The following is a 15,292-nucleotide window of genomic DNA, read 5'->3' as shown; positions in this document are numbered from 1 at the left end:
GCATTCATTTGAGAGAGATTGCACTTGTTCAGGGAGTTGCATTTGAGGTGTTTTGCTAGATGTGTTGAGCCTTTGCCTCTTTTGGAGGGTCTAGCAGTTTTTCGGTTTTTTTTGAGCTTTGCTAGTGGTGTTGAGCCCGTTGCCTCTTCTTGAGGGCTAGCTTTGTTTTACTTGGTTGCGTCGAGCCGTTGCCCATGTCTTTGGGGACCAAGTTTTGCTCATTTTCAAATGACCCGGTTCTTGGCTTTTCTTTGGCTTTTGGTTATTTGGGTGAGTTCTTTCTTTTCTCTTCTTCTTCTTTTTCTTTTTGCTCAAGCTGTTCGTGTATTGGTGTTGACAATGCACTCATCAAGGGGGAGATTGCGAACACAAGGTTGACAAGTACCCTTGTGTGTTCGTTTTGTGATGAGTGATTGTCAATGTGATCCACGAAGTAGGTTGAGTGGTGACTAATCCTACCATGGCGAAAGCTATGTGTGCGACATGTCTTTTGGCTTGTGTTGTGTAGGTGTGGAGCTCGGATGCGGTGGTCGACGGCGAGGTGAAGGTCAAGGAGGACGTGCCGTGCCGACAGACCGGGAGCGGTGAAGGACGGACGTGAGGCTTGGACCGAGGGACCCAAAGGCCGGGTGACTAGCCGCGGTGGCTGACACTTGGGACATCGACAGGTGCAAGAAGACATGGAGTGACAGTGTTGACCGGGTCAAGACGGTGGACGCGCGAGTCGAGTGAGGCTCAGGAGGACTTGGCGGGCCGGCTGGTCGAGGATGGCGGTGACACGCATCGGATGGCGGGGGACGCGTATGGAGTACGCTACCCGCGGACGGTTTACGGGTTTGAGCCTCAAAACCCGGGCGGAGGTTCCGAGGAGGGACGGACGGCACGTGGCGGCATTGGGGAGTTCGCGTCGAGGCGAAGCTACCGGTGAGTAGGTGCGGTGGCCGTCGGATCAAGATTACACCGGGTTGGACAACAACGCCCTTGGGCTTAGCGGTTCAACTCATTTGTATCCAGGGGCAAAACTGGGAATGGGTAATAGCCCTGTTAAATAGGATGAGGGAGCCCCCATCTCCCTTGCCTCTCTTTCATTTTTCTTTTTCTCCTTTTAGACTTAGGGTTTCTTGTTCTTGAGAGAGGTCCCCCAAACTGAAAAATTCGTGGGTGTATTCTGTGATATCTGGTGTGGGAATGGAGGCCCGAATCCTCCAGTTGTCCTCTGGGATTCAGTGATTTTGTGTGTGATTTTTGTTGCTCTTGTTTTCACTGTGTTCATCTTTTTTCGTTCTTTCCCGTGATCTGAAATTTCCATGGATTGACCAAACTTTGGGCGATGATTTCTTAGGGATAGCCCATCTACTGCCTTCGGATTACCTAGATTCGTTTTCGTGGCAGTTGGATTTGGCTTGGGTCATAAATCGAGAAGTTTTGTGTCCGCCTGTTGTTCTGTTCTTGCAGCGTGACTTCTCTGTTCTTCGTTGTTCTTCACGTGGGGATGTGTTTCAGCTGCAGCGCTACCAGAGCCGGTGCGGAAGCGCCAAGCTTGCTTGTTTGAGCAGCGCCTGCTCTGACCGTTTGATTCATTGCTGCCTGTCTCTCCCCTCAGTTAATTCTTTCAGTTCGTGTTGTGGTATCCAGCAGCCGTACGCAGAGCACCAGAGGAAGCGATGACCACTCATGGGTACTGCATCTCTTGAGCAGATCGGCGTACACTGCCTGTGCGTCGAGCAGATTACCGGTGGTGGCCTCCCCTTCCATGCTTGTAGTATCTCTTGTCTGATCTCTTGCAAGTAACGCCATCATGGACAGAAGCAAGAGATTCGCGTGATCGTGATTTGCTTTTTCCAATTTATGAGTAGTCACTTTCGATCTACAGGAACCAAGACTTTCTTTGATTATTAAATCATTGTCATGGTTGTAGTGGACTACTGGCATTCATTTGGCTGGTGGAGTACTACTTGCGAGCTGCATTGTTCTCGTTCCATCAGTGCAGCACTTGTTTAGATCTCGTTCTTGCAGGATTGGTAATCGCTCCAGTATACAGGCAGTGAGTTTTTGTAGGAGCCGTTCCTAGCCGTGTGGTTTTGCTGCAGTACTGTTATCCAGTTGCAAAAATAGAGTGTGCCGGTCTAGATTTTTGTTTATCTAAAATTTGCGTGTTTGAGCTTCGATTTGACTTTCGATTGTTGCGATTGGCTTTGTGGTGTTCCGCTGTGTTCTTAGAGAATATCCACCCACTCATTTGGGTCATGGATATCATGGTGTTTTATTTGCACGTTTGGCGGTGAACTTGGGACAGTGGCCGAAATATTTCACGAGAAATTTTACGGCTCCCATTCAACCCCCCTCTGGTCGCCATTTCCGGTCCTTCAATAATAATCTTCTCCAAACTATATCAGTGCCGATTGAGGTCCACAATCACAAAAAACGGTGGATCAAAAATCAATCTACTACTACTTTCCCTCACTTTTGTCTCTTCTAGTCTTATATTGTCCAGCGCCTCTCTCGACCAGATTCATTAATGTTCTCGGTGTCCTTGCTGATTCTAGAGAATCTCATGGTGCTGAGGTCTTCACGAGGTTTTTAGATGAATAATGGTGTTAAATATGTGTGGCCATCATGCTGGTTGGTCGTGATGTGAGATTTTCTCCGATATGTGCTAGACCGTGTGCGGCTTCGAACGTACTAGCTCTTGCTAGTGCGTGACCTTAATTAGCGTCAATGAAAACCTTAAAGTACATACTCGTTTCGTGCCTTCAACACCACTTCAATCCAGGAGTAGGGTGATAATTTTAAATGGTTTTAATATTTCAGAGAATAAAATATCTCGTTATAAAGTCCGGTGAAATAAAATCAGATTAGAACGATTTCAGAAAAGTAAGATAGAGTCTTTTTTCCCCCCTGAAAGGATAGGAGGTTTCAAAAAAAAAAAAAAAAAGACGGATAGGAAATCCACTCGGAAGCAAATTGTGCAAAGAAGCCCAAGCGCATAATTCATTCTCACAGACAACACCGTTTCCCCAGCGGCCCAGCCCATATACCCGAGAAGGTGAGCACGCACACGCCTGCGGCCCCGCCGGTCCGCCGAAGCGAAGCACGCCGCCTCGTCTGTGTCTCCGCCTCTCCGGTGGCCATCCATCCTCCCTTCCCTCGTCGTTCTCTCCTCTCCTAGGCCGGCCGCCACAGAGTGGACATTGAATTGGCTCCTTCCTTTGCTGGTAAGGAAAACCATGGCCTGGCTTGCCTGGACCCTCCATTCCTAGTTGGTCATGGATTTGTTGTTGTTTCGAGGGGGATAATAGTTCCAGTACATTTTCCACAAAATCTGGAGGGTCCGACTGAAAGTCCGAAACCCCTTTCCCCACGCGAAGCTCGCCGTCGGTCACGCGCTGTCCGTGTCGTTCGTACTATCGTGTTGCACGACAGCACGAGTTCGCTGATGCTGCGATGGGAATTTGGCTGTTGCTGATTTCTCCAACTCGTTTGGCAGATCACCTTCCTTAATGTCATTGTTTGTTGTTGAATCCGCCGTTCGCAGGGTACTACCATGAAGAGGTTGGTGTCGACCGCCCTCGCCACGAGAGGGCTCCTGAGATCTCGCGGACTGCCGAGCACAACTGCTGTAAGGCTCTCAAATCGAGTCCCTGATGGTCTCCATACACATGCGTCTTTCTTAGCTTCGAGTGCTAACGCATCGTGGTTGTTCAGCAGAGCCATGATGATAGTAGTTCTCCTCTTTATCCTCTTCCAAAGCACTAGACTACAAGCGCATCTGGTGTCTGCAATTTAGGTCCATGCTAGTATGCGACCTTGTGTGTGCATTGTTTTAATGGCAAACATTGAGTTTGAAATGTGTCGCTGAGTAATTTACATGCGTAGTTTTCAGGCTTCCAATGAATTAGTTTTGTTCTGGGATTGTGTAATCGAATACTGTAGTATATGTGTACTTTCCAGACTTCCAGTGTTCCTGTACCATAGCATCAAAGTTAACGGTCGCCTTCATATTTTTGGAGTTCAGAGTTTGGACACTATAATGAACCGTTGTAACTATAGAAATGAGTGAGTTTCTTTATTGTTACCACTTATGTTGCCTGTATATACTTCCTAATGATTTCCATGAAGTAATGTGTTATGCCATTTGCAAATGTACTATTGGGAAATGAGGGCAACTGTCTATTCCCAGTATAGATTACATATTATTTTCTCATTGCAAATTCGCAATTGAGAGTTTGTTCCTTTGTTACTACCATCATTCTCTGTTTGCTACTTTGAGTTTTGTTCGCATGTTATTGTTTAAGAAACTTTTACACATGTTTGAATTTTTATAGCTGTGTTTTATGTGTGCCAATTTGTTTTTTAGAACCAATATGTGATTAAGAACACCCACGAATTATATAGTTTTACTCAATATGTGATATGAACCATGAGTTTGGGAAACAACACATTACTGTACAATGATTTATTACCTGTTCGGTTAGTGTTTATATTTTGCCCCTCAGTAGTTTGTGTTTCTGTTTTAATTTTAGTATCCTTGTCTGCATGTTAACCGGAAGAGCAGGTTATGTCCCGACCAGCTTTCCAGCAGTTTATGAACTATTCGTCACCACATGGTGGTGATCCTAATGCAAACACGAACTCAACTGCAGCACGAGTAGCTGCTGATCCTGATACACATCAAGATTTCGAGCCAAACAGCAGAAGTTCAGACATGTCTTTGCATGACATCGTTGCTCAGGTATTTACACGCAGAGATGAGATTCAAGAATATTTGTGTTAAACATCGAAGCACCTAACTTGTTATAAAACTAGGCATAACCTGAGGCTTATTGATGTATCTTTTGAGCTGCCATTTCTTCATCGTAATAGCACTTTCTTTGGGCAGGATATCAAGGAGAACCCAGTCTTGATCTACATGAAGGGTTTTCCTGAGTCTCCAATGTGTGGCTTCAGCGCACTGGCAGTTAAGGTCCTCCAGCAATATGGTAGGTTGGCTCTAATTAGTAGATTACAGACTGATTTGTTTCAAATGCAGGTGATAACCAATATCACTTTCTAAACTTTAAGCTCTATGTTATCGATTTCAGGTGTCCCTATCTGTGGCAGAGACATTCTTGGAGATCTCAAGCTCAAAGAGAGTGTTAAAGCCCACACGTAAGTGTCTTTGTATACCTCCTGGATGATGTATTTTTAGATAATAAGCAGCAATATGCTTGTGTCTCAGAATGGGCAATGAACCATGTTAAGGCAGATTATTGAAATTTTGCATGATGTCATAAGGCAATGGTAATGATCTTCAAGTTTGCCTTCAAGAGAGAAGAACCAGCTTTAACCAAACAAGAAAGAAAGAAAAACAATAGAGAAAAGAATGAAAATGAGTTGTGATTATCTGGTTGACATTTCGTTTTGAGCCTCTTAGATATGATTTGGAACATCTTCATGCCAAGCAGTGTCAATAGTAACAGTTCGTGTCTTGTATTAGTACATCATTATGCCCCGTTACTTGTTATATTCATCATCCATATGTTCGTTTTCATTTAATTGACTTGCTGTGCACTGATATGCTTGAAACTAAGAAATGGATTGCTAGACACTGTTCAGTTGGTTCATATGCTCGAATCAGAAAATTGTGCACACTGAGTGTAGAAATGCAGGACTGGGCTCGCGTGTTCCAGCCCTGGTTTGGGGCACTGAAATACATGGAAGCATACTTAAAAAATTGTAAAAAATTTAGAGCCAAAAGGATGTAGCTTGTCCATCCCAGGTGCTAGTCTAATCCTGGCTCTGCCCCTGGTTCACCCTATCAATCTCACTGTTAATTTTATTTTGCTGGTGCAGTAACTGGCCTACATTTCCACAAATATTTATCAAAGGAGAGTTTGTTGGGGGATCTGACATCATATTAAGCATGCACCAGGCAAGTTTCACGTTTTGATTTATTTCATTAGCATATTAGTGTATTGTCTTTATTAGTGGCGTCATAATTTTCTTCAGAAGGGTGAACTTAAGGATCTTCTTGGGGATATTGCACAAAGAGATGAACAAAAAGCAGATGCTCATGATCCATGAAGCAATCCACAGTAGGCTTTAGGTGACATTGTGAACTGTCCTAAGCATTGGACATAGATGATCGGATGTGTTCCTAGAATCCCAGGCTATAGGTTGTTTGATCTGGCATTCTGGCAGAGGCAAAATCATGATTGGATGCCCGTAAGCTGGGTTCTCTGTCAAATGAATAAGTGCCACTTTTAGCAATGCCGTTCTTTGGTGCCTTGTATACGTACTATGGAACTTGAGTTCCAGGATTCATAGGTTGCGTTGCATTCCTTTTTTTTAATCGAACTGAATTTGTATTTTGTAATAACAGATAAGGCTGTAAAATGGTTATATGCGCTACTGGTATTCAAATGGGTGGTGTCCAATCTTTCTCTTCTTGCTAGAACTGAGAGAGGAGTGAGAAAAATTAATGTTTGTCAAAAAGATCCTGCATCCAACCTTTCAAGGGAGGGAGGGAGGGAGGGAGGGGGAGAGAGAGAGTATAGCAACGCCCTGTTCGCTGGTTGGTGGTGGTATTGGTTTGGGCTGATTGGTGCTAGTTTTCCGTGAGAGAAAAATACTGTTGACTGATTGAATAAGTCAAGCTGAAACCAACAAGCGAACAGGCATGTTGATTCTGCCACTGAATCTGTGATGACACTCAACACTTGTGTTGCCATAGGCATTTTTAATGGTCAGACCTGAGAATATACAACTTTGCTGCGCCTTATAAAACATGCATCGAAGTTAGCAGGCAATTGTCTAATTGGCTACTATGCTTCATTTGACTTTTCTGAAGAGACGACAATACAAATTTTTATGCACTAGAAAGGAATATAACTTTAGGAATAAAGTCACACTAGTAAGGAAACGGTTTTTGATCCACTTCGAAATTTGGCTTTAGTCCTGGTATTTTTCGCGTCCGGGACTAGAGAGACATTTAGTTCCGGTTTGTAGATCTAACCGGGACTAAAGGTCCCTGCCCAACGGCTACTGCGGCAGGCTTTTGCTGCAGGGGACCTTTAGTCCCGGTTGGAACTACCAACCGGGACTAAAGGTTAACTTTTACTCCCGGTTGGTCCCTTCAACCGGGAGTAAAAGTCTACTCCCGGCTGGAGGCTCCATCCAGGACTAGAAATGGACCTTTAGTCCCGGTTGGTGTCTCTAACCGGGATTAAAGGTCCCCTCCTATATACCCCTTCTTCCTCCCCGAGCCTGAGCCATTCGACCTCAGTGTTCTTGCTTCATCGCCGGCATCTCTTCTTCCTCACCACAGTAATCATAAGATTTCTTCGACTCCTCCATCGATTCTTCGGTTCTAAAGGTTACCAACTTTATACTCTCATATTTCATCAGTAGCATATCTCATTTTGTGGACTAGATATATGTGGTTTTTTATGGTGGATTTTTTTTATTTGTAAGCCATTTAAGCTCAAAATCACTTTAAAGTTTGTATATTTGGATGAATGAAGGTTAAAGTAGTTATTCAAAACTAGTATTCAACTTTCATTTGTAGCATGCATAGCACACTTCATGGTTTAGAGATATAGAGAATTTTAGAGTTTTTTAATTTTATTTGCTTATAAAATGAGAAATTTATATTATATTAAAAATGAGTATAGAGAGTAGATGGCAACTGCTTCCGGGTCCTCGGCCTCTCATTGGGTTCCAAAGCGACTGAGGCCGGACCTCCCTCTCATTGCATGCGACAAGTGTGAGAAGAAGATTGTGATGGAGTACCGGGTGAGGAAGGAGTGTCCCAACAAGGGCCGTATCTTCTACAAGTGTCCGGATCGCAATGTGAGTTATTTTGTCGCATTTGATGATTATGGTTAATTTATACTTATTTTCATGATGATTGCGATTAAAGTTCTAATTTTTTGTTTTAATTTTAGTGGGATAGCACTGGATGTTCAGGCTAGTACTGGGAGGAAGAGTATGTTGAACACGTGTAAAACTCTCTTGCATAGACGGCTACGGCGGCTGATGAGGCAGTGATCCTACAGAAGAAGCCTATAGATGTTGAACAAACGCATGATCTGTCTGTTTTAGTTGGGATTGGTCGCGAAATCCTTATGCTGCTGAAGTGCATTTTAGCTTTAGTTTTTTAGTGGTAGTTGGGATTGTCTACATTGTAGCGAGGCTTTCATAAATTAATACCTTGTGTGGTGACATGCATGTCGTATAATTAACTAATTATGTTCTAGGTTTTAATATGGTATGTATGTCATGTAATGCAGATGAGCCGATATTGGATGTATAATGCTGATCGCCGCTCCCAAGAGTTCATTAAGGGCGTGCATTCTTTCTTACGTGTGGCCGAGGCAAACAAATGCGATGGTTTCATGTGCTGCCCATGTGCCATATGTAAGAATTTGAAGGAATATGCTAGCTCAAGGAGTCTTCATTCACACTTGTTGAAGTCGGGTTTCATGCCAAACTATATTTGTTGGACGAAGCACGGAGAAACCGGGGTTGTAATGGAAGAAGGTGAAGAAGAACAATGGGACGATGATGACATTATTGTTGAATATGGTGCCTTCAATGATACTGCAATAGGAGAAGCTGAAGAAGAGGTAGGGGTAGAAGATGAGCTCGCTGATGATCTTGGTCAGGCCATTCATGACGCACAAAGAGAATACGAAAGTAAAAAGGAGAAGATCAAGTTCGAGCGCATGCTAGATGATCACAAGAAATTGCTATACTCAACTTATGATGCGGGGCTGAAAAAGTTGGGTACCACACTGGAATTGCTGCAATGAAAGACAAAGAATGGTGTATCTGACAAGGGATTTGGGGAGTTACTGAAAATCCAAAAGAAGATGCTTCCGAAGGATAACGAATTGCCCGCCACTACGTACGAAGCAAAACAGGTAGTCTGTCCTTTGGGATTAGAAATCCAGAAGATACATGCATGTCCTAATGACTGCATCCTCTACTGTGGCGAGGAGTATGAGAAGTTAGATGCATGCCCGGTATGTCATGCATCGCGGTATAAAATCAGGCGAGATGACCCTAATGATGTTGAGGGCGAACATCCCATGAAGAAAATCCCTACCAAGATTATGTGGTATGCTCCTATAATACCACACTTGAAACGTCTGTTCAGAAACAAAGACCATGCAAAGTTATTACGATGGCACAAAGAAGACCGTAAGGTAGACAATATGTTGAGACACCCTGCTGATGGGTCCCAGTGGAGAGCAATCGATAGAGAATTCCCGCAGTTTGTAAATGACGCAAGAAACTTAAGGTTTGCTTTAAGTATAGATGGTATGAATCCTTTCGGGGAGCAAAGCAGTAGTCATAGCACTTGGCCTATTACTCTATGTATCTACAACCTTCCTCCCTGGTTATGCATGAAGCATAAGTTTATTATGATGTCAGTGCTCATCCAAGGCCCAAGGCAACCTGGCAACGACATCGATGTGTACCTGAGGCCACTAGTTGAAGAACTTCTACTTTTGTGGAACAGACCAGGTGTATGTGTGTGGGATGAGCATAAACATGAGCACTTTGACCTGCGAGCATTGTTGTTCGTAACAATCAATGATTGGCCTGCTCTAAGTAATCTTTCAGGACAATCAAACAAGGGATATAATGCATGCACGCACTGTTTCGATGACATTAAAGGTATATTCTTGAAAAAATGTCGAAAGATCGTGTACCTTGGCCATCGTCGATTTCTTCCTGCGAATCACCCCCTAAGAAAGAAAGGCAAGCATTTTAATGGTAAGGCAGACCACCAGACCAAGCTGGGCAACCGAACTGGTGAGGATGTACTCAATATGGTCAAGGATGTGAAAGTAGTATTTGGAAAGGCACATGGCAGTGAACCTGTTCTGAATGACGCTGACGGTCACGCACCCATGTGGAAGAAGAAGTCCATATTTTGAGAGCTACCCTATTGACAAGTCCTAGAGGTCCATAGCGCGATCGACGTGATGCACCTGACGAAGAATCTTTGTGTGAACCTCCTAGGCTTCATGGGTGTGTATGGGAAGCCTAAGGACACACTTAAAGCACGACAGGACCTGCGGTGTTTGAAAGAATGAGACAACCTGCATCCAGAGAAGACAGATGATGGACGTCATTACTTAAGTCCTACCAGCTACACTCTTAGCAAAGAAGAGAAGGAAAACATGTTTGAATGCCTAGCAAGCATCAAGGTACCATCTGGATTCTCCTCGAATATAAAGGGTATAATAAATGTGCCAGAGAAGAAATTTCTAAACTTAAAGTCCCATGACTGTCATGTGCTCATGACGCAATTGCTTCCAGTTGCATTAAGAGGAATTCTACCTCTAAATGTACGTCTAGCCACTGTAAAGCTATGTGCATTCTCAATGCAATTTCTCAGAAGGCAATCGATCTAATGGATCTAGCTAGACTACAGAATGATGTGGTTCAATATCTTGTCAGCTTTGAGTTGGTGTTCCCTCCTTCCTTCTTTAATATCATGACACACCTCCTAGTTCACCTGGTCAAGGAGATTAGCATTCTCGGTCCTATGTTTCTGCACAACATGTTCCCCTTTGAGAGGTTCATGGGAGTCCTAAAGAAATATGTTCACAACCGTGCTTGGCCAAAAGGAAGCATCGTCAAGGGCTATGGAACAGAGGAGGTCATTGAGTTTTGTGTTGACTTTATTCTCGACCTTAACCCGATTGGTGTTCCTGAATCACGACACGAGGGGAGACTAAGTGGAAAGGGGACACTAGGGAAGAAAATATATATTGGTACGTAGGACAATTATTTTAATAAAGCACACTACACAGTTCTGCAAAACTCCTCCTTGGTGGATCCGAATATCGAGATACATAAAGAGTTGCTCCGATCTGAGTTTTCAGAGAAGTCTGAAGCTTGGATTACGCGTCAGCACATGAAAACTTTCAGCGACTGGTTGCGAAAAGAATGTCAGAGTGATGAGAGTATTGATGAGCAATTGTATTTGTTGGCTAGGCAGTCATCGTGGCATATCCTCACATACAAAGCGTACGAGATAAATGGAAATACATTTTACACAGTAGCCTAAGATAAAAGGAGCACCAACCAAAATAGTGGTGTCTGCATAGATGCCACCGACCCTAATAGAAATAAGCAAACATATTATGGCCGCATAGAGGAGATATGGGAACTAAACTATGCACCTACTTTTAAGGTACCTTTGTTCAAGTGCCAATGGGTAAAGGCGACTAGAGGCGGGGTAGCAGTCGACAACTAGTATGGAATGACAACCGTGGACCTCAACAATATTGGGTACAAAGATGAACCATTCGTCCTTGTCAAGGATGTGAATCGGGTGTTCTATGTCAAGGACATGTCTACAAAACCAAAGAGAGGGAAAAACAACAATGACCCAATCAATGAGCCAAAGCGCCACATAGTTCTTTCAGGGAAAAGAAACATCGTCGGAATTGAAGATAAGTCAGACATATCAGAAGATTATAAAAAGGATGACCGAATTCCACCCTTCATAGTGAACAAAGACCCAAGCATCTAGCTAAATGATGAGGACACTCCATGGTTACGACACGATCATAACCAAGGGATATACGTTAAGAAGAAGTTCACTACTGTGCCCGCTTGATATATATAGTGATGTTTAATAGTGTGTGTTAGAGGTATTATGTAATAATTATGAATTCAGAGATGTTTATTAGGTGTTTCCTTTTTTCTATGTTTAGATTAAATTTGTGTTTGATGGTGGGATTTCCATGTCGCACAAAACAAAAAGCAAAAGCAATGCATCTGATGTGAAAAAATTAGTGAAAAAATTGTTTTTGTCCCGGCTTGATATGGTGATGTATTAGACCCATTATGTAATAATTGTGACTTCAGATTTTTTTGTCGTGTTTTCATATTTTCTACGGTTTAAATGAATTTTCAACGTCAATAAGATGTGAAAACTAATTTCCTGTCGAAAAGCAATAGTTTTAATGATTTTAATTAAGTAGTACATTTTTGCATGGTGAAAATTATGATTATTATTTACACTATGTTAAATATTTATACGGTAAAATAAAAGAGTTTAGGTTACATATTTTTCTTATGTACAATAATGCAAAACCAGGTCTAGGAATTTTTTTGTAATTTTTTGCTAATATTTTATTTACTAGGCAATTAACAACTCTCTGCATATTTATATAAAAGAAATATATAAAAAAGAAAAAACTTCTAGAAACCGGCGGGAAGCCAAACTGCAGCCCACCTTTACTTCCAGGTTGATCAACCACCCGGGACTAAAGATGGGCTGTGTTTTAGTGGCCCGCCAAAATTCCCTTTACTCCCGGGTCGTGGCTGCACCTGGGACTAAAGGTCAGACTTTTAGTTCCAGTTCTAACCATTATCTAGAACTAAAGGACCTTTAGCCCCGGGCTGTGGCTTCACCTAACCATCACCCGGAACTAAAGGACCTTTAGTCCCGGGCTGTGGCTTCACCCGGGACTAAAGGTCCCCCTATATAGTGCCTCCTCTCTTTCCCCCTCCATCATCTCTTGTTCTTCGCCGAGAGCCACTGCGCCGCCACTGCTCCTCATCGCCTCCAGCACCACCTCCACACACGCGCACCTCTCTCATCGTCTCCTCCGGTGGCCTGGCTCACGCCTCTCTCGTCCGAGCGTGACGTGTAGATCCAAATCCGCCAGTGTCGTCCTCGCCCTCACCCAAATCTGATCTGGAACCACCTCCATCGTCGTCGTCGTCCACGCGCCTACCTCCGGCACTGCCTCGTCACGCGCGTGCTTCGTCCCCAGCCCGTACGAGCGTGCCTCCTCTCTCTGGCTAGCCACTCGTCCCTCGTCCTCGCCGAAGTGACTCGTCCTTGTCATCATTGCCTCATCACTCGCGCGTCGTCCTTGGCTCCACGCGCACGCGTGCATCGCCGCGCGCTCATCATCTCCCTCACTGGAGCGCGTCTTCTGCGTCTCATCATCTCTGATCGACGATCCAGCACTGCCTCGTCTCCATGCCATCCTCACTAGATCTATGCTATAGTATAGCATGTATGATTACTTTAACTGAAGGTTTTGTAGCTAACGCAAATGTCCTTCTAAATTTTGGTTCCTAGAGCATTGCTGGGTATGGCAGAGCGATGTTGACAAGACATTGACTAGTCTCCGGGCTTAGGTTTAGGTTTAGGTGCTTAATTTGTCTGATTACATGTGGGTATTTGGACTAGTTCTAGGGGGGCAAATTCATCCGATTACATGTCTATGAAACTGCTTTCACTGCTGGCGTCGCTTCTTTGGCATTCCATTGTCGCCTTTAGCAAAATGTGAATTTGACGCCATTGTGTTTGTTGAGCTTGATCCAAATTATTGTTTGTCAATATCTCATGGTGTGATGTTGTAGTCTGATCATGGTAAATAGTGGAACTCGTGTATATAGTGTTCTAATTTGTTTTGAGAATTACCTAGCAATCGTGTGTTACAAATGACATGGCATCCTTGTCGCGTGGCTTGACAAGAATAGTTCTTAGTTGTAGAAACTAGAATTTCCGACAAACTAGATACAAACTGGATTTCTTAGCGAAAATTGGATTTTCCGACGAACCAGATATCCTAGCTAAGATTGAATATTTCTAACTAGTTACCGTTTCAATGAGCTTGTAATGAATAAACTTCCATTATCAGTTACTCAACAACATGCCACCGTCGTTCACGCGTGCCGTATGTCAGCATCCTCTCCTTCTTCGTCCTCACCAGAGTTGATGAGTATATAGTGTATATATGTGTGTGATATAATGATGATCATGTTGTACATGTATGTGAGTGATGATCAGTAAATTATGTGTGTAAGTGAGTGAGTCAGAGCGAGTGAGTGTGTGTGATGTGCATATTTTTTTGGCATAGAAAAAATAGAAAAATAGATAGAGCACATGACTCAGAGTGAGTTATGGTTTGGAGACTTGAATTTTGAGTGTAGTTATTTAATTAATTTTAAGCACATGACTCGATCCATTTTATAGATATATGGTTTTTATTTTTTATAGATATATCTAGTGGTGTAAAAGCTAGATGGCTGCCCCGAGAGACAACATGGATGAAGAAATGATGGATATTATCAACACCGAGTCAATACCTGGCTCTTGAAAATAACCAAGAAAATATTATGCAAGAAAATACTGGCGAGGTATATATATTTATATATATATATATATATATTTGAATATTATATATATATTTGAATATCTATCATCTATTATGTGTACACATGATATATATTTATTGTTTTTTTATACGTAGCCCTCTGGATCGACGACCACAACGGTGAAAAGCAAAAATATTTGAGGCCCGAAAAAGCCATTGGAGGGGCGCTACATAATATCGGAATTCAATATCAAGACAGGCGAACCACTTGGTCCACATGCAAGGAAATTCGTGCAACACTGTGGGTGCCTTGTAAGGGACAGACTTCCGATCAGTGCCCGTGAATGGAAGCAAAAGATCAACGAGCCTCATGTTAGTTTTGTCTCTGATCTTGATAAGAATTTAATTTGGGATGATATCCTTCAACATTTCACATTACAAGCGGATGATTATGATGATATCAACGATGATGAATTGAAGGAGCTAGTTCGAAAGTGGGCTATGAAGAAGATGGCCACACAATTCCAGACTTGGAAGAAATCCCTATACACGAAATACGTCAAGAAAAACCCAACGCCCAATTTTAATACTAGGGGCCCGCTTGCGAAGTTGAGGCCCTACTGGAATGATTTTGTACAATACAAGATATCGGAAGAGGGTGAGGAACGGGTGAGAAGGAACCAAGAGAATGCCCGACAGAAGGTATACCACCATGGCATGGGATCAGGTGGCTACGCGACTGCCATTCCCAAGTGAAAAAAAATGGAAGCAGACATTCTTGCCAAGGGTATCACACCAGAATCACTCAATTGGCCCAAATACGCGAAGAATTAGTTTTTCGCTCATGGGGGAAGACTGGACCTAGAGACCGAAAAGCTGGTTCATGGCCCAAAACTCGAAAGAGCAACACAAAGATTTTCTTATGCTCTACAAGCTAAAGCTATTGGTGCGTTCAGGCCCAATAGAGAGAAGGATGAACTGACGTATGCCTCTGGGACCGCTGAACATAGTGGCCGAACGAGAGGTTTAGGATGGAACATTTCTTGGGAGCATGGTTTCCCTAATGACAGAGACACCTACAAAAGCCGATAGAGAAGGAAGGATGAGGAAGCAGCGCGGATCAGCAGGTTGGAGGAATATGTTCGTGAGTCACGGGAGGCGTTGCTTTAAGC

At 43.3% G+C, this 15,292-nt stretch overlaps 1 protein-coding gene across 2 annotated transcripts; it reads left to right on the top strand.

The window, feature by feature from the left end:
- The first annotated feature begins 2,194 nt into the window (after positions 1-2,194).
- LOC136493605 (monothiol glutaredoxin-S1, mitochondrial-like) lies at positions 2,195-6,410 on the top strand. 2 transcript variants are annotated; one of them, XM_066489701.1, is made up of 7 exons: positions 2,195-3,215; positions 3,536-3,619; positions 4,556-4,732; positions 4,880-4,979; positions 5,082-5,148; positions 5,833-5,911; positions 5,989-6,410. In XM_066489701.1, the coding sequence occupies exons 2-7, from the start codon at positions 3,545-3,547 to the stop codon at positions 6,061-6,063; spliced, it is 573 nt and encodes a 190-aa protein (XP_066345798.1). In that variant the 5' UTR covers positions 2,195-3,215; positions 3,536-3,544; the 3' UTR covers positions 6,064-6,410. The 2 variants fall into 2 exon arrangements, with proteins under 2 accessions (XP_066345798.1, XP_066345799.1); XM_066489702.1 differs by lacking the exon at positions 2,195-3,215 and having other exon boundaries at positions 3,568-3,619; positions 4,644-4,732.
- The last annotated feature ends 8,882 nt before the right edge of the window (positions 6,411-15,292 follow it).

Source organism: Miscanthus floridulus, chromosome 11 (genome assembly GCF_019320115.1).
Source record: "Miscanthus floridulus cultivar M001 chromosome 11, ASM1932011v1, whole genome shotgun sequence".
NCBI classification, from domain to species: Eukaryota; Viridiplantae; Streptophyta; class Magnoliopsida; order Poales; family Poaceae; genus Miscanthus; species Miscanthus floridulus.
This window is presented reverse-complemented; position numbering and strand designations above follow the sequence as displayed.